Here is a 23,405-nt window from a genome sequence, read left to right as displayed (position 1 = left end):
CAGAGCAGAGGAAGAAAGGAGCTGAAGTTGAGGGGAGGGGAGGGGAGGCGAAGTGGATGTGCACAGACCGTGCAGGACCCCACGGGCCATCCTGAAGGGTCAAGCCTCTCCCCTAAATATGACAAAATCAGCAGGCAGCCCAGGGACACTTCACTGGGCCAGATAGCAGAACAGGGAGGGCGTTCTTGAAAAGGTGACTCACATCTTGAGTTCTGGAGGATGAGTAAGAGGAAGCCGGTGGGGGTGGGGAGTGAGGGGGAAGAAGGGAGGAAGGGGAAAATTCCCTGGATGGGGCCTAACCGCAGCAAAGACCTGAGGACCTTCAAGAGTGTGGCCCCAGCGGGCTCCAGCCTCCGAGACTAGCTAGGGAGGCATGGGGTAGAAAATGGCAGACGAGGGCGTCCATGAAGACGGAGCGGCCTCAAGCCGAGAGGCATGGCCAAACAGGGGTTGCAGGTGGCTGTTCTGGCAGAGCGAGGGGGATGGATTTGAAGGAGACAGGCGTGCAGGGGAGACCTTTGAGGAGAATGTGTCAACAGCCAAGGGGAGCTGGGCGCCGGGGAGGTCTGGATGAAGTGAGAATGAGGATGGAGTGCAGAGTGCCTGGAGAAGTGTTCAGGAGGGAAGGAGAGGCGTCGGGACGAGGGGCCGGGCGGTTGCGCCATCTCTGCGATGGACAATAATCGGGTCAACACGCGGCGAGTGGCTGTGCGCGCGGGGCTAACAGCGTGGAACTGTCGGGAGGGCGACGGGATGGGCGCGCCCGGGCTGCAGGCGGGGAGCCGGAGGTGGGAGGTGCCTCTTGCGAGTGGCTCACCACAGCTGACAGCTAACGAGCTGGTCCGGACGGAGGACAGAGGGGGAAGAAACGGAGGGAATCGCTGGGGGGAGGCGAGGAGTGGGATCGAGGCGGGTGGGGTGTCGAGAAGGACTGGGCGCAAAGGACCGCGCCGACGCCGCGCGGCTGCCGGGAAGTCAGCTCCCCCGGCCGGGCTGAGCTGGCCCCGGAGCGGGCGTCGGCATCTCCGGCCTCCGCGCGGGGCTGCAGGCAGGCGGCGCCCGGAGCGCACCGCGCGCGAGCAGGCGCGGAACAGCGGACCCAGGCCGGGCCTTCCCGCAGCTTTTCTGGCCGCCTCGGAGCGCAGGGGCCCCGCGCGGCCCGAGGCGCCTCCTGCGAGCGGCCCGACCCCCTGCCCTCCCGGCCCCCTCCAGGCTCCCCGCACGTGCAGGCCGCCGCTCCCCCGGCCCGCGGGCCCGGCGACGTCACTGCGGCTCTGACGCGCGCTCATGGAGGCCCGGGCGGAGGCGGCGCGGCTCGGGCTTCCTTCGGGAGGTCCCGGTCCTGGCAGCCCGCTGCCGCGTCCTTGGCCCTCCTCCGGGGGAACCTCGATCTTTCCAAACTCGGGAAGGCCGGCTGTCCTTCGGCTACTGATAAGGACGCGAGCTCTTGGTAAAAGATCTGAACAATGCCCAGAAAGAAATAGCCGGACCTAAGAAAGAAACTAATAATAGCCGCCAGCTAGAGCTCCACTCGTGTGCTCAGCGCCTTTAGGAACAATAATAACGACCACCGCCATAATAGCCACCATTTATTGAGGGCTTACTCTGTGCCAGGTACTGTGTTAAGCGCTTTGCAGGCAACAACCCTCGGAGGTAAGTACCATTATTATCCCTATTTTGCAGGAAAGCGGGGTACAGAGAGGTTAAGTAACTTGCCCCAGGGCACACAGCTAGCTGATGTCAGTGCCAGAATTCCAACCCCTGCTGTCGGACCCCATGTCATCCTCACATCAACCCACTAAGGACGGGATCCTTCTCTCCATCTTAAAGATGAGGAAACTAAGGCACATGGAAATTTAAGTATAATACCTTGCCCAAGGTCACCTAGCTGGAAAATGGACGAGACAGAAAGCGAACCCAGGGCTCCTCTCTGTGCGTAGAACCCGCGGTGTTGGCCATAGGCGATGCCACTTCCGACAGCCCAGCAGGGTCTGGCCCTGGGTCCCAGAGGCGCAGCCCCTGCGGGGTTTGGATGGGTTCCTGCGGCCTCCGATCCCCTGGTGAATTGGGTGTTTCTGAGCATCATGCCTGCTCAGCCCGCAAGCGTAGGATAGGGAGGCGTCTCTAGGAATCTAGTCCGGGACGGGGCCGCAGTCCTGAGCCGTGATAGAGCGGGGGCGGAGGCAGCCGGAGGGATCTAGAGGCCGGATTGCAGAACTGCCGGGCCGGGCTCTGGGCTGGGCGCCTGCCCCACGCAGCCGGCAGAGGGCGCTGCCGCACACGCCTTGGATCTCACTGTCACCGGGACCTCGGGGCAGGCTAACGTAGGCCTGCAGACGCCTGGACTCAGAACCCCAAAGCAAGAAGCTTCCCTTCCTGGTGGCTGCCATCCCTCCGGCCCACCATTTCAGCCCTGGACCTGCTTTCCCTGACCACTTTTCTCCATCTTCTGTGCTCCTGCCATCCCACCACCGACCTTCAAGGCTTCCCCAGTCCCTGCACAGCGGGTTTTTCATCTCCTGCTGAGAGGCGCGGACACTGATTCCCATCCCATTGAAAGGCCTAGGTGTTTGCAAGTCACATTCAGCCTTGCCTCCCCTTCTCGCCCTCTGGTGATTTAAAATAGGGATAAATCATCTACTTGGAATAAATGACTAATTTTTCTCTTCTTCTCCAAAATACGGTGGGTAGGGGGAGGGTTGGTTAAGTAGGCGCAGATAGATGAAAGGATCTATTTTCATAATAGCTACCGAGTACAGAGTGCTTCTTTTGCGCTGAGCCCTTTATGTGCTTTGACTCATTAATCCTCACTACAGCCCTAAGAAGTGTGGATGATGATTGCTGTTTGATGGATGAGGTCACAAGGCTGGTAAGTGGCAAAGCTGGGATTCTTCCTAGGAGTGTCTGACTTTAAAGCTATGTTCTCATCACCCAGAATGTACACGCTGAAACAACTGAACAGAAGAGGTAAGATGCAAATCATGAAAAACAAATCAAAATCTACGCTGAGTGCATAGAAATATCACATGTGCACGGGAGGCTTGACCTGCTTGAGTCCCCAATGTGGGACTCAGATGTCCAACAGAAAAACAAAACCTCAAGGTGCAAGGAGAGAATAGGAATGAGGCTTTTGGCTTTAGCTTGGAAGAGCATCCGGAGAGGCCCACTCACTTTCTATGTCTGGGCTCTGAGAAAATAAAGGTGGTTCTAGGAAAATCTGAAAAGTATGGGAGAAAGAAAAAAAAATCCCTTTTGTGGTTTTTCCTTTAACCAAGCCTCATTTTTCTATTTGTGTTTTATTTTAAAATTAATGTGGCTCTCCCCACCCTTTAAATTGGCACATAAATAGCAAAAACAGAAGGAAAGCCAGCTACAAACTTAAAATGTGGTGGGTTTCTCAGGAAGGAGGTACATGACTTGAAATGGAAATAAGGATTAAATGAGATGCCTTAAACATTTCAAAAACAGACTTTCCACAAGGAATTTAGATCATAAGCCCTAGGGCAGAAGCTTTGTCTGGGTCTGGGCTTGGTATAGTGTCTAGAATCTGTGGGTGCCCAATGAATGTGTAAAACAAATCACCCTTTTAGTACACACTTGTATCTGGGCTACCATGTTGCTTATGGTTTTACTTATTATTATTGTTATTATTATTTATTTTTTGAGATGGAGTCTCACTCTTGTAGCCCAGGCTGGAGTGTAATGGCACAATCTTAACTCACTGCAAACTCTGCCTCCTGGGTTCAAGTGATTCTCCTGCCTCAGCCTCTTGAGTAGCTGGGATTACAGGCACCTGCCACCATACCCAGCTAATTTTTGTATTTCTAGTAGAGACGGGGTTTCACCATGTTCGCCAGGCTGGTCTCGAACTCCTGACCTCAGGTGATCCGCCCGCGTCAGCCCCCCAAAGTGCTGGGATTGCAGGCATCAGCCACCACGCCTGGTCTGTTTATGGTTTTGAAGTGTGGCTTCTGAGGTGATCTTCCTGTCCTCTAGATCTCAGTCACTCCTCAGACCCCTCACTTTTCCAGAAATTTGCTCTGGAAATTCAGTCAAGGTGAGGCAATAGGTGATGATGTCGCTAGGCTTAGTTAAGTAGAATGACTGCTCAGCTCTGTAGTCAACTGGAGGTTTTTCCAAACAAGGAAAACCAAGGCAGAAAGAACCTCATGGGACTTGTCACTTACTAGTTCTGACTCTATTGCCCTATGCCTTTAAACTGGAAGAATTCCCCTCTTCACCCAATACCCTGGCCATCCCAGGTGGCCTCCTGCAAAATTATTGGACTTCTTCGCCCTTTCCTCAATCTGCTTCTTCTTCCCTTCTTTCAGTACATTCACTCCACAAACATGTATTGAGAGCCCATTGTATGTAGATGCTGGGGGTACTGCAGAAAACCCAGCCTGAGCTCATGGGCTTACCTTCTCCTCTTCCCACCTCCACCTGGCTCCTTTCCTCATGGCTCCAACTTCCAGGCTTGGCTCCACCATAGTAACTGACTTGCTTCTCCATGTGGGAACGACTACTCAGACACATTTTTTTTTTTTTTTTTTTTTGAAACGGAATTTCACTCTTGTTGCCCAGGCTGGAGTGCAATGGCACCATCTCGGCTCACCGCAACCTCCGCCTCCCGGGTTCAAGGGATTCTCCTGCCTCAGCCTCCCGAGTAGCTGGGATTACAGGCACGCACCACCAGGCCCAGCTAATTTTGTATTTTTAGTAGAGACAGGGTTTCTCCATGTTGGTCAGGCTGGTCTCGAACTCCCGACCTTAGGTGATCTGCCCGCCTTGGCCTCCCAGGTGCTGGGAGGCATGAGCCACCACACTTGACCGACACATCTGACATTCTATCAGCTCCCAGCAGCTTCCTGAGACCATACCTGCTGACTTTAGAATCCCACCTTGGGGGTACCCATTTGGCAGGTTTGGATCCTGATAGACCTTCAGGAGCAGAACTTGGGAATGTTCTAGCTCCAGGACCTGCCAATGCCTTCCCATCCTTTCCTAGTTGTCTTTCCTTCAGTTCATAAGAACACTGTTTGTGACGACTGAAATAACTCAGGTCATATTTATGAAACATCTATTACAATGAAAATGAAAATCCCATAGTGACATAATACTCCACTGTTCGCAGGAAAATCCTGGCTAAAACAAACAATGGTGACTGTCTGGCAAGGGACGCACCGAATAATGCTGATGAGTCTTTTGGGTCTTTTTTTTTTTTTTTTTTTTTTTTTTTTGAATCTTGGGATCGAGTGATTCATAATAATGAAGGAGAAGGAAAACACTAGGCCTGTTTTAGTTCTCAAAATTATTCACAAGGAATAGACTTTCATCATCAACACCCTAAAAAAGCAGAATGCTCAAGGTAAATTGCCAGTTTTTGTCTTTCTGGAAAATCCATTAATACTGAATGATCTTGGTCTTGACCCATTTCAAAAAAAAAGAGGATTGAGCCATGGGATTCAGATTATGTCCTTGAAAATCCCTTTAAAAAGCTAGATTCCAAATCAGTGCTCTTATTCTTCTTGAATATCCCGCCCACCTGTCCCAGCTTGTCCTATCCCTTCTAGATACAGCATTATTTTCTCACTTTGAGAAAGAATGGCCCAGAGACCAGAAGAGTGAGGGAACATAAGGATGACTTTTCCACTGACCTGAGTTGCTAAGCCATTTGGACCCAGAGAACTCATTGTGTATGTGTACTGCTCAATCTATATGTGTGCATGAATTTGTGGTTGTGCATTTTCTGGCTAATATCCGAAGTCTTCATAAGAGGGGGACTGAGATATGACAAAAGGAAGGCCTGTGTGTCAAGGACGTGTGTCCAGCCACCAAGAAGTTCTGGGTGCCCAAAGGGGCTCCTAGCTCAGGGTGTGCATGTCCAGCTGCTGGGGTAAAGAGATTTGGAAACCACTGAACATTTCTGCTGGGATCTTTCCAAACCCTTTTGGGAACCGGCAATAGCACTTGTCAGGGGAAATTAGTTCTGCACTTTCACAGAGTGAGAAATTCCTCAGGGGGCATTCTTGTGCTTGGGTAGAGAAATCGAACCCAGCTCATTCCTTCAGGGCCCTTGCCATTAATAAAGCAGACCAAGTCCAGTTCAGTTAGTCCCGCCTGGGTCCGGGCGTGGAGTGGGGACAGGAGCAATGGCGTTCAGGGAATTTCACCCGTGGCTATGGCCCTCCTCTGATGGGTGCAAGCCTGATATTTTAGGGGATCCTGTTACCGGCGTGTAAACACAGTGAGTGACAGCCAAAGCTCCCAGGCAACCAAAGAGGATCTCAAACCCTTCCTATCTTCCTAGAAACCCTGGCTGCCCGACCGGCTGCTTGCTGTCTGATGCAACAGTTTGCAACGCTGTTCTGGGAGTTGAGTCCTGCTGCGGGGCGCCGGGAACGGGGCCGACGCGCATGCGCGGGCTGCGGCCCCGCCCCACAGGGCGGAGAGGGGGGGGTGCTTTTCACCAGATGTTGGGGGGCGGGGCCGGTCGGCCGGGGAGACCTCTGGCAGCTTGCGCCCGCGATCTGAGCTTAATTAAACTTCTCCCGAGGCATTGGCTGACTGATTGACCCAGTGATCCAAAAAAATCAGAGAGGCCCAAATCTCCCCAAACGCGCCGGCAGAGCGAAGTTGGGAAGTTGGCTTTCGGTTTCCAGACTTGGGCCTTTGGATTCAGCCTCCCTCCCCCGCGGCCCCCGATCCGCAGCACTGTCCAGGATGCGCAGCTCGGAAGCACAGTCAAGCCTCGCGGGCCTGGGACCTCACACCACACACTTTCTTAAGAAGGGAAGGATAGTGGCTACCGGGCGGGAAAGAGGCAAGGTTTTGATACCGCCTTGGTCAGTATCTCCCCTGCCTCCCTCATCTGTTTTAGGTTTTATGAGCAGGAGGCGTCACCGATTATTTTCCAAAATTTTCAGCCGTTCGGGTATTGCCTTCACGGTTTGCTTCCAGATCCACATTCCACCTCTATTATACATTTTAATAAATTTTTATTTTATTAACTTTTTCTTTACCTTTAAACCATTTCCCTTTTTTAGGTAGCTTTGCCCTAAGCAATCACGTTAGTAAAGCTACAGGCTGAAAATAAATTCAAAACTATTAAAATAAAAAATTTATATATGGGCTGGTCCGAGTGCAGTGGTGTTTGCAACTAATTGATCACATCCAGTTACAGATTTCTTTCTTTTTTTTCTTTCCCTCTCCACTCACACTGCTTCACTTGACCAGCCTTAAAAAAAAAAAAAAAAAAAAAAAAAAAAAAGTTAGCTACATTGTCTTGTCTACCACATTTGGTGAAAAACTCTGGTAATTGCTGGACACAATGGCTCATGTTTGTAATCCCAGCACTTTGGGAGATCAAGGCTGGAGAATCACTTGAACCCAAGAGTTTGAGACCAGCCTGGGCAACATGGTAAAACCCATCTCTACTACAATCACAAAAATTAGCTGGGCATAGTGGCGCATGCCTGTAATCCCAACTACCTGGGAGGCTGAGGTGGGAGGATTGCTTGAGCCCGGAAGGTTGAGGCTGCAGTGAGCTATGATGGTGCCACTGCACTCCAGCCTGCATGACAGTGAGACCCTGTCTCAAAAACAAAGAAAACTCTGAAGGTAATACTACCTAACATACTGAGTGATTGTCAAGGTCTCAGGCATTGTTCTAAGCACTTTACACACTCTTACTCCTTATGACGCCATAGAAGGTGGATGTTGTTTACATTTAAAGGAGAAAAATGAGGCACAGAAAGCCTAAGATCACAGAGCCAGGATGCAAACTCCACTAGCCTGTCTCCACAGCCTACATAGCTGCCCTATCCAAGAAGGACCCACAATTTCTCCAAATCTTACCCCTCTTTCAAGGCTAAGATCAAATGTCAGGGCCTGGATGAAGGCCACCTGGGAGCTGGGCACACGGCACCGGCATGGGGGCGTGAGAATCCAGTCTGCCAGGGTTCAGGTGTTGGTTTTGCCATTACTAATTTTATGATCTGAAGCTTTTAGTTTCTTCATCTGTAAAATGAGCAGAATCACAATTTCTTTCTTTCTTTCTTTCTTTCTTTCTTTCTTTCTTTCTTTCTTTCTTTCTTTCTTTTTTTGACGGAGTCTTGCTCTGTCACCCAGGCTAGAGTACAGTGGCGTGATCTCAGCAACCTCCGCCTCCCAGGTTCAAGCAATTCTCCTGCCTCAGCCTCCTGAGCAGCTGGGATTACAGGTGCGTGCCACCACGCCCAGCTTTTTTTTTTTTTTTTTTTTTTTTTTTTTGGTATTTTTAGTAGAGACAGGGTTTCACCATGTTGGCCAGGCTTGTCTCAAACCCCTGACCTCAGGTAATCTGCCTGCCTTGGCCTCCCAAAGTGCTGGGATTACAGACGTGAGCCACCATGCCTGGCCCAGAATCGTAATTTCTTCACACACCCTTGATCCAACCAACTCAGAACATCTCTCCCTGTTTAGAATTCTCTTCTTCCTTCTAAGGCTCAGTTTGGGCCCCTCCCATGTGCTCTCCTGGCATTTGGTACTTACCTGGACGGTAGTACTTAATAGCACCATACTATAAGTACTTGCTTCCCTCACTAGACCGGAAGCTCTTGAGCACAGAGCCTTGCCTTGGTCACTGCTGTATCTCCAGTACCTAGCCCAGTGCCTGGCACATGGTGGCCACCCATTAAAATAGTATTGAACGAATGAGCAAAGTGGGCTCTGAGTAGAGGAAGACCTTTCCTTTCCCCTCCAGATTGATGGAGCCATTCTCATGGAAGGCTGAAGGACCCTCTAGCCTCCCAACGACTCCTCCTAAGGGCATATTCTGTAACAGTGGGCAGCACTGGCATCACTACCCAAAGAGGCCAATGGGCTGACCCTGAAAGGTCCCCACAGGGCTAGTTGAGTTAGTGACACAGAACAGGAAGAAATGCCAACAAGCGTTAAGGAACTGCGTTCAAGAATCTTTCTCAGCACTCATGAACTACTGGTTACTTAGTGCTAAGTGCAAGGGCCTACGTTTTGCAAACTTCAGTTCATTCTCACCACAGTCATAGAAGGTAGGTCAATCAGCCTTGAAATTTTTTTATTATTATTATTTTTTAAAGCACCCTTTAAAGCACCTTTTTTTTAAACCACCTTTGGAATCCAAAGGGTGGTTCCAGGCATTTCTTTCCACACTCCCTAGATCCCCCTCCTCCCCTTTACTTGGATGGGACAAAGTTTCTCATTTCCCATGTTTCATTTTCTTCTTTTCTTAGTTTTCATTATTGTTTTACTTCCGTAGGTTATTGGGGAACAGGTGGTGTTTGGTTAAATCAGTCAGTTCTTTAGTGGTGATCTATGAGATTCTGGTGCACCCATCAGCCAAGCAGTATACACTGCACTCAGTTTGTAGTCTTTTATCCCTCACCCCCTTCCCACCCTTTCCCCCTGAGTCCCCAAAGTCCATTGTGTCATTTTTATGCCTTTGCATCCTCATAGCTTAGCTCCCATTTATAAGTGAGAACATACAATGTTTGGTTTTCCATTCCTGAGTTACTTCACTTAGAATAATATCATTTTCTTCTCTAAAGTAACCCGTAAATCTCTGATGTCCATGACAATCCCTATTTTGAACATCCTATCTACTGTCCTCAATTGACCACAGAAACACTTAGAAATTCCCCTTATCCACATTAAAACTACATTTCCCAGACTGCCATTCTCATCTGGAAAGAGAACAAAAAGCCTATGTCAGACCATGTGTCTTCTATTTTGGGGTTGGAAAATCTGGTCACTAACTTGGATAAAGATTGGTATGCCCATAGACTAATTCTTCTGGCCCCAGGCAGACATGAATTTCCCAGGCCTCAAAGATTGGGGGTGGGGATGGGTTATTACAGCAAACAAAACCCTCAATTAGAGGCAGAAATAAAGACTTGGCAGAAGACTTTTAGAAGATTGATGACCCCGGCCCATCTATTTTCTTTCTGCAACAGCCCTTACCACCACCACCTCTTCCCTCTCTCCATTTCCTTCCCTTTCCCCTTCTTCCAGATTCTTCTCTTAATTGTACCATCGTGCCACTCCCTTGTCCCCACCCCCATCCCCTTGCCCACACCCATTCTTTAACTGTTTAGTATAAAATTCAGCCCACCAGACTGAGGTTTTCTTCGACCCAAATGTTATTTTCAGAAGGAGCCATTGAGGTTGGGGAGTAATTGCAGTGTTGGACCTCTGCAAGCCAAGCTGAAAATAATCAGCGAGGCAGATGGGGCGGGAAAAGAGTGTGGTGCCCTTCCACCAAAGAGCGAGAGAAACCCAACAGAATGAGTCAGAGAGACGAGCGAGCGCCAGGCTGGGCCAGCTGGGCTTACGGCTGGGAGTTCAGTTAAGGGGAAACTGCCCAAGGTGTTGGGGCCTCTGACTGAGGCCTGATCCAAGATGGTTCCTGGCTGCACATTACAAGTCCATATTTCTTGTGACAGCTGCTGAGCTTCTCTTGCTCTTACTCAACTGGGCCATAGGAGCCAGTAGGCCAAATTGGAATTCAGCCGTGCCAATTGGCTCGCCCATCTCTGCAGCGTTTCTCCACTTTGGCACTATTGACAGTCTACGCTGGATGATTCTTTGTTGTGGGGAGCTGTCCTGGGTATTATAGGATGTTTATCAATATCCCTGGCCTCTACCCTCTTGATGTTAATAGTGTACACATTTACATTCACATCCAGTTGTGATAATCAGAAATGTTCCTGGGAAGGCAAAAATCAGCCCTTGTTGAAAACCACTAATCTAGAGTGATCCAGGCCCACGTGAGAGTCACACCACCTATCCCCATGGTGGCGCCATTACCTTGCGTTCTATCCAAATGGGCCTAGATCCAAATGATTGGCCAACTCCGATTTCCAATGGCCACTGTTAGATGCCTCAAACTCAGCATGAGTGCCTATCATGTGCCAGACACTATACTTCATTGTTGACAATGAAGCAGTGGAAAATACAGACATGGTTCCTGCCTCACGGAAACTACAGGTGTATTGGAGAAAGACAGGCAGGCATTCAATAACCACCAGTGAGAGGTGGGGAAAGAAAAGAAATGGGATGCCATGAGACTACAGGAGACGGTTTCTGACCTTGGTGAGGGGGTCAAGAAAGGCTCTTGGAGGAAATAAGGAATTCGCCAATTGGAGATTTGGGAGTGAGGGGGTATTCTGTAGAGGAGGGACTGAGTGTTCAGATGCCTTGAGTTAAGAGGGACTGTTTTTTTTTTTTCGGTTGTGTGTGTGTGTGTTTTTTGTTTGTTTGTTTGTTTTTTTACAGAGTTTCACTCTTGTTGCCCAGACAGAAGTGCAGTGGTGTGATCTCGGCTCACCACAACCTCTGCTCCCGGATTCAAGCAATTCTCCCGCCTCAGCCTCCCAAGTAGCTGGGATTACAGGCATGCACCACCATGCCAGGCTAATTTTGTATTTTTAGTAGAGACAGGGTTTCTCCATGTTGGTCAGGCTGGTCTCAAACTCCCGACCTCAGGTGATCCGCCCACCTCGGCCTCCAAAAGTGCTGGGATTACAGGCGTGAGCCACCATGCCCAACTGAGAGACTGTTAAACATTTCAGAAACCCAAAGAAGTCTGTCTTGGACCAGGCTCAGGACAGTGGGAAAGCATTTTCTCCTCTCATCCCCAAAACTTGCATTTCCTGTACTCCTTCTCTAGGTTTGTAGTGCAGGCATGTACACTCAGGATCATATTTAACCATATTTAAACCACCACCCCCTCCATTCTCACTCAACCCCCCTTAGTCACCCAGTTACCAAGTTCTGTCATTCTTCCACCAAAATCTCTCTGCAAACTGTCTCCTTGTCTCTGTTCCCACCACTAAAGCCCTGATCTGATGCAGGCTCTTTATTACTCAGCCGAATTTGTGAAATAGCTTCCTAACGAGTCATCCTCCAGTCCTTCCCTCAGAGAAAGACACAGATCTGATTATGTCTTCCCAGGCCTAAAACCCCTCCATGGCTTCCAGAGGCCTGTGGGACAGGCTGCTTCCTTCTCATGGCCTTCAGATGCCCTTCTTTACTTAATCCTAACATACCCCTAGCTCTCCACTCTCAGATGACAAGCCACACCTCATAGGCCTCCATATTTTGCCATTCTCTTTGTCTGAAATGCCCTTCCTCAACCAAAACCATTGGGAAATTCCAATACTTATTTTAAAACTCAGCCAAAATGAACTCATGATACCCTTCCACTCTTTCGAAGAAGCCTCCTCTTAATTCTTCCCTCTGTTTTCACTGGGCTTTATATGTTGTTGTGAGTTACCAGTTGTCATGTTGTCCATAGTTATCTATTTAAACCCATCTCTTCCCTCAGCATCTCAGGACCTCAAGGGCAGATAATGTAGTGGACACTGCTGGCTGGCTACCCAACATCCATTCTCCCCCTTCCAGATTCCTAAGAGAAGCCAAGGCGATTCAAGGGACAGTGCATTATTTAGAGTATGAGCTAAGCTGCTGTGACAGACCCAGAGTATAGAGACTGAAGAAGCAAGCCCATGGGGCTCCGTGGAAGCTGACCCTTCCCAACAATTGATTCAGGAACCTGGCCCTAACTAATCTGAGTGCAGCAGAGACCTTTCTGTTTCACTCATATGCACGATCCCCTTTTTAAATAACAGAACTCCTGATTTTTGGCTGAGCGGATGGCTGCCTCGTTAAAGACTACATTTCCCAACCTCCCTTGCTGCTCATTGTGGCCAGGAGTCTAAGTTCTCCCCCAATGAACAGTAAGCAGACATAATCGGACCACTTTTAAGCTGGGCCCTCAAAGGCACTGTGCATGTACTTCCCTGACACTTCTGCCCTTCTCCCTCCCTGGGAGATGATAGAAATTTGAAGCTGTCTCTTTGGACCTAGAGAGGGAAACCACATTTGAAGGATGGCCAAGTCCTCCTATCAGTCTTCGACTGCTTTTTTTTTTTTTTTTTCCTGAACTCTTACATGAAAGAGACGTACATTCTATCTTGCTTACATTTGTATGTGGGGTCTCTGTGTTGCAGCTTTTCCTATGCTGTACAAAATACACGTGCCTGGCTTTCCCAAATCTTGGGAATTGGTTCCAAAATGGGTATGTGACCTAGTTAGGGCCAATAGATGCCCGGAAGGTTTGATTTGGGTTTCTAGGAAAGAGCACGCTTGCTTTTATCAGGCAGCTTCGTGGATAGCCTTCTCTCTTTCTCTTCCCCTAGACATTGCAGAGCCTGGAACTAGGGCAGTCCTCTTGCTACCAGCCTAAGGGTGTCACCACAAACAGAGGAAGGCAGAGTCAAGAGCACTGCAGGGAAATGGAATCAGAGTTTCTGGACTCATCAACTCGGAAGCCTACAATGTTAGTCAGCTTGGGCTGCCATAACAAAATACCATAAACTGAGTGAATTCAACAATAGAAATTTATTTTCTCACAGTTCTGGAAGCTAAAAGTCCAAGATCAAGGCACCATCAAAGTTGGTTTCTGGTGAGGCCTCTCTTCCTGGCTTGCAGATGGCCACCTTCTCATTGGGACCTCACATGGCCTCTTCTCTGTGTATGCCCGGAGAAAGACAGAGCTCTCTGGTATCTCTTCCAGATAGGACTGCTATCCTTTTAAGAAGAAGAAGAGATACTAGAGCGCTCTGTCTTCTTATAAGAACACCAGTCCTAGTGGATTAAGACCTTACCCTTATGACTCATCTAATGTTAATGACCTCCATAAAGGGCCTATCTCCAAATGCAGTCACAGAAAGACATTTGTTGGCTTCAATATATGAGTGTGGAGGAGGCATAATTCAGTTCATAACATCACTCTACTTCTGGACCCCCAACCTCCAACTAAGTGAGCCAACAAATATCCTTCCATTGAGGGCAACTCGAGTTGGTTTCCTCACGTCTTACCTTACAATATTTCACTCTTCTTCCTATCCCTGCTGTTCCTAGACAGACCCCAATGCACAGAAAGTGTCAATCAGTATTTGTGGAATAAATGCTCAATTGCTATTTTTCTTCTTGTACCTGCAACAACTACCTCACAGATAAGCTGTAAGCCTTTCTCTTTCCTCTGCCCTGCAAGAATGTATTATTGCTATTCCTTCTGCTATTCTCCTTTTTTTAGATGAGCAAATTCAGGCTTAGAGAGGTAAAATCACTTGTTCAAGGTTAGTAGGTGACAGAGCTGGCTTTGACCTCACGTCTGAGAGCACCCCCAGCCTGGGCTCTTAAGTAGAGTGCTTGGTGGGAGACTTTGGAATTTAACAGCATTTTCTGTGGTCTTATAACTTAAGCAGGCATGGGGGAAGGGCATGGTGAGGCTCCAGCCCCGTAAGGTCAGTGCTGATGGAGAGGAGGTTAGGACAAGAGAGAAACACAGTCACTGAAGTGAAGTGTAGGGCAGTGAAGACCACCAGGCAATCCAGGTCAAGTATGTGGAGGGAGTGGCCAGCTCTGTCGCTTAGGGTCTCCTGACACTAACAAGTGGGAGTTTAGGAAAAGAGACACAGCCCAGGTGGACTCCAGGAGGGAGTGTGGTCACCAGCAGCGAGAGTCCACTGTCCCCTACTCAGCAGGATCCCTGAAGCGGTCAAGGGGTGGCCACAGGAGCAGGAGGCAGCCCTGGAGAGGTCTCTGTCCTGGTCATTTGTTTGGTTTGTTGTCACATCTGTTCTTTGCCTGTGTTCTGCTCAGTATCTTGGAGGGCAAATCACGTGCCCCAGACCCCCTTGCCAACTGGCTCCTGCTTAGTTTTACCCAATGAAAGGTTCTGGAGGAAGATGGGGGGCAGGGGAGGAAGACAAGTCTGCGTATTCCTCCTGATCCCCAGATCTGGGTGGCAGCTCTGGCTGTGAGTTCATCTCCTTCATGGCTCCAGCTCCCTTGGGCCGTCCAGGTCCTGGGCTCCTGAACCTCCGCCCCCTCCCTTTGTTGCTCCAGCCCTGGGAGCAACCCCATTGGTAGGGGGGCAGGGGGTGACAGTTTCCTGCTGCTGCTCGTCTCTGGTTTACCTCCCCACCCCCAGGTGCCTTTTCAACATTTCCAACCATTTCCTCTGCTGAACCTGGGTCCTGGTCTCCTGTCTGGGCCCTGCCTGGTACCCCAGCTGGAAGGAGATGGTCATGGTCCTCATCTCCTACCACAGCTGTGGATCAAGGTGGTCTCACTGGGCAGAGTGGCAGGAAGCGCCTAAGCTTGACAGTAGGCAGAAGCCCGGTCCTGCGGCCAGGCCACCAGGGTGCCCTTTTGGTGACCGTGAACAGAACTCAGCAGCTTCCCAGCAGAACCTCACTGGATCCCAGACCAGGAGCCCTGGCAATTGGTGCAACTGAGTCTGTAGAATGTCTTCATTCTGTCACTCATGTTCTCCCAGCCTCGAAAGATTCCTAGCTGGGCCATTCCCTACCCGTGTGACCCCAGCAAGTCACTGAACCTCACTGTACCTCAGTGTCCTTACCTGGATTACACGAAACTAAAAGTACCTCCTCTATTGCCGTGACGATGAAAGAAGAGAAAACTTGGCACAATGCCTGGCACAGAGTCCGTGGTCAATAAATGGAAGCAGTGGTCATCGTTATTGTTGACAATAGTAATAGCCTGGGCAGTCCCAGAGAACCTTTGGAGAGCAGGGGCACCCAAGAAGGGGAGGGAGGTTTTACGTCTCTCCTGCCGCTTCGGAGTGAAGGCTGAATCCTGAGCCAGGGTTGGGGTAGGAGAAGTCACTGGAGCTACACAAGCACCAGGCACCGCTCCTGAGTGTTTGTTCTATGCCTGACTGTGTGCAAAACGTGGAATCATGTCCTGCATACTATTGCATTTAATCCTCCTACCACTGGAAGAGGTATGTGTCTGTTATTATCAATGACGACATCCCCATTTTTTTTTTTTTTTTTTTTTTTTTTGAAACGGAGTCTCACTCTGTCACCAGGCTGGAGTACAGTGGCACGATATCGGCTCACTGCAACCTCTGCCCCCCAGATTCAAGCAATTCTCCTGCCTCAGCCTCCCGAGTAGCTGGGATTATAGATGCCCACCACTACACCCAGGTAATTTTTGTATTTTTAGTAGAGACAGGGTTTCGCCATGTTGGCTAGGCTGGTCTCAAACTCCTGACCTCAGATGATCCACCCGCCTTGGCCTCTCAAAGCACTAGGATTACAGGCATGAGCCACTGCGCCTGGCCGACATCCCCATTTTATAAACCTATTGAGCCTCAGAGAGGTTCAGGAATCTGCCTAAGGTCACGTAGTCAGAATGGAACAGAGTCAGAATTCCAGCCAACCCTATCTTATAAAAAACTCCAGCCTCCCCAGGAGGGGTTCATGGGTCTTTCTCTGCCCATGGCTCTGGCACTGGTCCTGGTGTTTGAGTCGAGAAGGTGGGGGGCCCACAGATAAATAGATCACTCTCAGAACCAGTATGTGGCCCAGTCCAGGCCTCCAGGCCTGTTCCTCCTTTGAGATGTCTGCCAGGTGTTGGAAGCGAGGGGCAGTCTTGGAAAGGGGTGGGCCTACCAGGAGGTTGCCCCCTGCCAAGGGGGGCACACATGTGTGTGTGTGTATGTGTGAGTGCACACAGGCACATGTGGACCTGCCCCCCGACCTCTGCCTTGGCCTAGGAGAGAACAGCGCAGGGCTGTGCATTTGGCAGGTCAGGTCCAAAGGGATGGGTGGTGGCCACTCTCATGCCCCTCTCAGCTCCCAGGAGATGCTTGGCAATTTTCCTGGAGAGCTGGCTATGGGCCTGAGACCCTTGCGCCCGCAAAGGCAAGAAGAGAGGACACCAGAGAACTCTTCCAAAATCAGTTCGGACTTTACCAGCCTCTCTGAGCCTCCTTGCAAGAAGGTGATTGACAGCCTTGTGACTCGCGCCCAGTGAAGATGGGCTGCCTCACAACATCTTGTCCCCAGATCCCACCACCTCCTGGAAATCAATCTCCAAATGATCCAGGCCTTGCTGTAGGCGCTGAGCAATGCAGAATGGCCCCCTCATCATAGCCCCATGGGACACAGCCTGGTGTGGTGTGAGGAGCATGAGGCATGCAGTCAGCATGGATTTCAACCTGGACCCACAGGAGCTGTGAGGCCTCAGGCAAGTGACGTCAATAGGCCTTTGAGTCTTGGTTTCCTCATCTGTGAAATGGCCATACCTTCCCATCAGTAGGTGCCTCGTAAATGTGAGCATTCCCACTTCTTCCCTTTCTTCCTTCTTTTTTCTGGATCCCCAGAACCTCCACTGACCACTTTACCACCTAGCTGCAAGGGCCTCCACTTCTCAGAATCCTCGCAGGCTGTGGCCTGGTCTCTGAGCCTTGCAGGAGACAGCAGTTTGGTCTCTCTTGCAGGAGACCGTCCTTTGCTTGTGGCCTGCTGTGGGCCAGCACCCCCCCGGAGAGCAGAGGCCGCAGAGCTGGGAGGCTCAGGTCCCACCCTCTTCGTAAACACTAGTTGGGCACCAACTGACCTCAGGAGGGAAGTGCTCCACTGAGACCCTCCCCTTCCAGCCCTGCCTGCCACTCTATGTTCCAGGGGAAGTGCCAGACAAATCTGGCATCCTTGCACCCAGGCCACCCCCATCCTGGAAATAGTCACTTAGAGCCAAACCTCTGGCTGAAGGGGAAAGGGAATTAAAAATCCCTGAGCAGGTCTCCCCTTCCCTCACAAAATATCACCCCGGGCCATCCTAGACAGTGCCAGGTCTAATTTAATTTAATTTTTAAATTATTATTTGTAGAGACACAGTCTCGCTACGTTGCCCAGGCTGGTCTCAAACTCCTGGGCTCGAGCAATCCTCCCGCTTCAGCCTCCCAAAGTGCTGGGATTACAGGAATGAGCCACGTGCCCAGCCTAATTTAAATATTTTTAATGATCATGATGACATACATAAATGGGACTTTACTGTTACTGTTTATTTCTTTAAAATAAAGATAGGAATTAAATATAACAAAAATTAATAGTTTTAATTTTGAGCAGTGGGGATGTGTGTGTTTTTATTATTCTTTGTAACATGCTTTTCTGTATTGTTAAAATTTCTCTAAATAGAAACATTTTGAAATAAATAAGATTAGCACAGGCCTATTAGAGAAAAATTTAGAAAATACCAAAAGTATAAAGGGGAAAATAAGAATCACTAAAATCTCTCCTCTGAAACCAGACCACCAATATATCATCTTATTTCCTTCTAGTTCTTTTTCTAGCACATATTTATGTTGTTTAATTCTTTTTATCAAAAACAATGGCATCATATTGTTGAATAACCTTTTTTCCCTTTAACAATATATTTTGAACAATTTCTCACACCCTTATTTACTTTAGAACACTTCAGTCTTTTTTCCCATGGAATCATGAATAAGGTATTTGTTTTCTATTTCCTTTTTAAAATTGTTTGCTTGTTTCTTATTTCAAACCTTCATTCTGAGAATAAGGTTTTTGGGTTTTTTTGTTTTTTTGTTTTTGAGACAGTCTCGTTCTGTCGCCCAGGCTGGAGTGCAGTGGTGGATTCTTGGCTCACTGTAACCTCCACCTCCTGGTTTCAAGCGATTCTCCTGCCTCAGCCTCCCAAGTATCTGGGATCACAGGCACACACCACCACTCCTGGCTAATTTTTGTATTTTTAGTAGAAACGAGGTTTCACTATGTTGTCCAGGCTGGTCTCGAACTCCTGACACCAAATGATCCACCCACCTTGGCCTCAGCATATTTTTTATTACTGCAATAAATATGGATCTCATTAAGTCATATACTTTATACCTTTCATTATTTTTTCTTATTTAAAAAGTAATACACTTTTGTTGAAGAAAAATTAGAGGCCGGGCATGGTGGTTCACGCCTGTAATCCTAGCACTTTGGCTGAGGCAGTGGATCACTTGAGCGCAGGAGTTCTAGATCAGCCTGGACAACATGATGATCCCTGTCTCTACAAGAAATACAAAAATTATCCAGGCGTGGTTGCAGGTGCCAAGTCCTAGCTACTCAGGAGGCTGAAGTGGGAGGCTCACCTGAGCCCAGGAGGTCAAGGCTGTGGTGAGCCATGATTATGCCACTGTACTCCCCAGCCTGGGTGACAGAGTGAGATCCTGTCTCAAAAAATAAAAATAAAAATAATAGAAAAATTAGCAAATACAGATAAACAAACAAAAGGTAAATAAATAAGCACATAAAATCCTTATAACCTACCATCCTGAAATAATCTCTACTAACATTTTAGCTTTTAACATTCCTTTCTTTTTTCTATGTACATATGGATGAATATAAACACACATTTTAAAATAAAATCCGGGTTAAGAGTTAAACACTTAAAGAATATAAAATAAAATTGGAATCATACAATTCATACTCTTCAATCTGCATTTTTGTTTACTTAATATATCTCATATTGATTAGGATTATTTCAGCTACAAATGACAGAAAACCCAAAGTAACAGTAGCTGAAGCATGTTAATTTCTCTCTCTAGTAAGTGATGTCCAGCAGTAAGCAGCTCAGGCTGGTTCTGCAGCTCTGTGACCATCAGGGACTAGACTCCTTCTAACCAATGCCCTCCATCTTCCACACATGGCTTCCACCTCAGGACCCAAGATGGCTGTTCATATCCACACTCCAGAAACTGAAGAAGGAAGAAACAGAGACCAGCTTTTCTCTCCAAGGACACTGCTATCATCTGAACACGTTCCCCTGAAACTCATATGTTGAAACTTAATCACCAAGGCGACAGTATTAGTAGGTGGTGCTTTTAGGAGGTGATTAAGTCATGAGGGTGCAGCCTTCATGAATGAGATTAGTACCCTTATCAAAAAGGCGCAAGGGAGCTGTTTTCCCTTTCACCACATGAGGACGCAGCAAGAAGGCGCCATCTTGGAAGCAGAAAGCAGGCCCTCACCAGATACTGAATCTGCTGGTACCTTCATTTTGGACTTCCCAGTCTCCAGAACTGTGAGCAATAAACTTCCGTTGTTTGTAAATTACTCAGTCTAAGGTAATTTTGTTATAGCAGCAGGAACAGTCTAAGAGAGACACTTCCTGGAATTCACACGCATCTCTTCTGCTTATATCCTGCTAGCCAGAATGTAGTCCCATGACCACTGGGAAATAGGTTATTTATCTAAGTAGGGGTTCTGTTACTATGGCAAAAGGGGAGAAGAGATATTGGGGAGCAACTGGTATCTCTACCACATCACAAACATCTTTCCAGTGTATATAGTTTTGTATCCTGGTTTATTATTATTTTGTTGAACATTTCCCCATATCATTAAATATTCTTTGAAATTCTTTTTTTTTTTTCTTTTGTTTCTTCCTTTTGTTTTTAATGAGACAGGGTCTCACTCTGTCACCCAGGCTGGAGTGCAGTGGCATGATCATGGCTCACTGCAGCTTTGACCTCCCAGGCCCAAGCCATTCTCCCTCCTCAGCCTCCAGGGTACTTGAGACTACAGGCATGCACCACCATGCCCCATTAATTTTTGTATTTTTTGTAGAGACAGGGTTTTGCCATGTTGCCCAGGCTGGTCTGAAACTCCTGGTCTCAAGAGATCCACCCACCTGAGCCTCCCAAAAAGCGAGGCTTACAGGCGTGAGCCACTGCACCCAGCCGAATATTTAAATTCTTAGTTTTTCTCAGTTAAGAATTATACTTATTAAGAATATATATTAATTTATATATTAATTTTTAATGACTGCTTAATCTGTTATATATACGTAGCATCACTTATGGATCTTATTACTTGATATCTGGATATTAAGAGATACTCAGACTATTATTATTATTATTATTGCTAAATAAGCGTCTTTTATGTTTAAAACTTGTCAGAGAAAGAGATGCCAAGCTTTCCTCTCCACTCTATGGGTGCCCACCTCAGATATTTTGCTGGGGAGTCAGGGTGGTGTCTGCCTGGAAAGCTGGCTGAACGGGCTGACTTTGTTCCTGGTAACAAATGCAGATTTTTAGTAACTGGTATACGCTGCTACTCCTGTCGCAGGGGAAGTCACAGGAGTGGGCAGGGCCTGGTGGGCAGTTCCACCATAGGTTGGGGAGTGGAGGGACCTCAGGGAGTAGTGGGGAGTTGGGGAGTGAGTAAGAGGAAACTACAAACTCTCAGGACCAAGGGAGGCCCTGGCCCTGGAAAGGCTCAGGGGACTCAGTGGAGCCCATTTATTCTTTATTTGGGTTCAACAAATCAACAAATGCCTGTGGCCTATGTGCCTGGCCCTGGGGAAGTCTCAGAGGAGACGTGGTCCGTGCTCTTCAGGAGGGCAGCTAACTCTAAATTCTCAAACATTAGAGTTCAACCTGGTGAGTTACCTCAAATACAGAATCCTGGGGCCCACATTCAAAAATCTGGTACAATAGGTGTTGGTGGGCCTAGACTTCAACTCTCCCCAGGTGACCCTGATGAGGGTGATCAGGGACGGACCATTCTAGGGGAGAAATATCACTCAAAGCCCTTGGAAGAAACCTCCTAAGCCAGGCAAACCTGGAGTCTCCATTTGCTCAGTAGATAGCTTGAACCTCATTTAAGCCTTAGGCTATTACAGAATAATGGAGACACCTGTCAGGCAGACCTAAACCAAAATCGCAGCTTCATCCTTCGGTAACTGAATGACCTCAGGCACATTAGTTCTCCCCTGTAAACCTCAGTCTCCTCATCTGTAAAAGAAGATAATCATAGTGTTTCACATGTGAAATTAAATGTTAAAGAGCATAGCAGAGTGTCTGGCACTCAATAAATGCCAGATAGTATTATTAAATTAATTGAAATTGATTTGTTAATTTAAATTGCCTCTAGGTGAGTAATTACAGCAGAGGACTGGAAACAAGGTATGTAATACATCTTGTACACTTCCTGACTCATGGTGGTGGGTATTTGATAAATGCTTATTATTATTATGAACACTCTCACATACATTTTAAATCTAGGCCTTATTATCTCTGCATCTGTATCTGACACACAATTTTATCCTCCCCATAGAAATCATGGCCGGGCACTGTGGCTCATGCCTGTAATCCCAGCACTTTCTAAGGCAGCGGCGGGCGAATCGCTTGAGGTCAGGAGTTCGAGACCAGCCTGGCCAAATGGAAAAACCTCGTCTCTATTAAAAATACAAAAATGAGTCGGGCACGGTGGCTCACACCTGTAGTTCCAGCTACTCGGGAGGCTGGGCAGGAGAATCGCTTGAATCCGGGTGGCAAAGGTTGCAGTGAGCTGTGATGGGGCCACTGCACTCCAGCCTGAGCAACAGTGCTAGACTCTGTCTCAAAAAAAAAAAAAAAAGAAAAAAAAGAAAAAAGAAAAAGGAAAGAAATTATGGCCGGGTGCAGTGTTTTACGCCTGAAATCCCACCACTTCAGGAGGCTGAAGTGGGAGGATCACTTGAGCCCAGGGGTTTTTGACCAGCCTAGGCAACATGGTGAAATCCGGTCTCTACAAAAAAATAATTTAAAAATTAGCTGAGCGTGGTGGCATGCATCCGTAGTCCCAGCTACTCAGGAGGCTGAGGTAGGAGGATGGCTTGAGCCCAGGAGGTCGAGGCTGCAGTGAGTTGTAATCGTGCCACTGCACTCCAGCCTTGGCAACAGAGCAAGACCCTGTCTCTAGATAGATAGATAGATAGATAGATAGATAGATAGGTAGATAGATAGATAGATAGATAGATAGATAGATAGATAGATAGATAGATAGATAGATAAATTGTTCCAGGCACCGTGGCTCACATGTGTGGATCCCAGCACTTTTGGAGGCCAAGGCAGGCAGATCACTTGAGGTCAGGAGTTTGAGACCAGCCTGGGCAACATGGTGAGACCCCCCTCATCTCTACTAAAAATACAAAAATTAGCCGGGTGTGGTGATGCTTGCCTGTACTCCCAGTTACTCGGGAGATTGAAGCAGGAGAATCACTTGAACCAGGAGGCAGAGGTTGCAGTGAACCGAGATCACGCCACTGCACTCCAGCCTGGGAAATAGAGTGAGATCCAGCTCAAAAAAAAATGGGGGCTCCAAAATGTCAGCTTAATGTCTATTCCTAGTGCCTGCCCCAAAATGAAAGGGATTTTCTCAGCTCCTTTCAGAAGGATGTGCAGGTGACAGGCGGGTAAGATGAGGATGAGTGGGAACCTCAGGTTTATACTTCCAATTCCCTGCTTTTGGGAGAGCCTATACCTGGGCCAAACTACAAGGGCCAGGGAGCTATGGAGGCCTGAGGCTGCTGTGAGGCAAGAGGGAGGATGCAGGGTCACTGTTGATAATGATATTTTCAAGTGCTCATAGATGGCGCGGTTGCCATGGTAATGCTGATGGCTCCAAACAAGCTGCGGCCTCTCTTGAGTTGTGAATCAGGTTCAGCTTTATTTATTAAAAAAGAAAACCAATGCCCCGACCTGTGGAGGGCAAAGAGAAGCTGCAGGTGGAGGCCATAGCATGAAT

The 23,405-nt window shown here is 48.2% G+C and overlaps 1 protein-coding gene across 3 annotated transcripts; it reads left to right on the top strand.

Annotated features, from left to right (window-relative positions):
- Positions 1 to 239: 239 nt before the first annotated feature.
- Positions 240 to 19,950, top strand: LOC123568785 (uncharacterized). 3 transcript variants are annotated; one of them, XM_065528229.2, is made up of 4 exons: positions 240 to 1,450; positions 15,920 to 16,037; positions 16,902 to 17,082; positions 19,445 to 19,950. In XM_065528229.2, exon 1 carries the CDS (start codon positions 673 to 675, stop codon positions 1,276 to 1,278), a length of 606 nt encoding a protein of 201 aa, XP_065384301.1. In that variant the 5' UTR covers positions 240 to 672; the 3' UTR covers positions 1,279 to 1,450; positions 15,920 to 16,037; positions 16,902 to 17,082; positions 19,445 to 19,950. The 3 variants fall into 3 exon arrangements, 2 of the variants coding, with proteins under 2 accessions (XP_065384301.1, XP_045227650.2); XM_045371715.3 differs by having other exon boundaries at positions 16,689 to 17,082; XR_006692329.3 differs by lacking the exon at positions 240 to 1,450 and adding an exon at positions 8,224 to 15,832 and having other exon boundaries at positions 16,689 to 17,082.
- The last annotated feature ends 3,455 nt before the right edge of the window (positions 19,951 to 23,405 follow it).

The sequence above is a fragment of the Macaca fascicularis genome, chromosome 14 (genome assembly GCF_037993035.2).
Source record: "Macaca fascicularis isolate 582-1 chromosome 14, T2T-MFA8v1.1".
In the NCBI taxonomy this organism is placed as follows: domain Eukaryota; kingdom Metazoa; phylum Chordata; class Mammalia; order Primates; family Cercopithecidae; genus Macaca; species Macaca fascicularis.
This window is presented reverse-complemented; position numbering and strand designations above follow the sequence as displayed.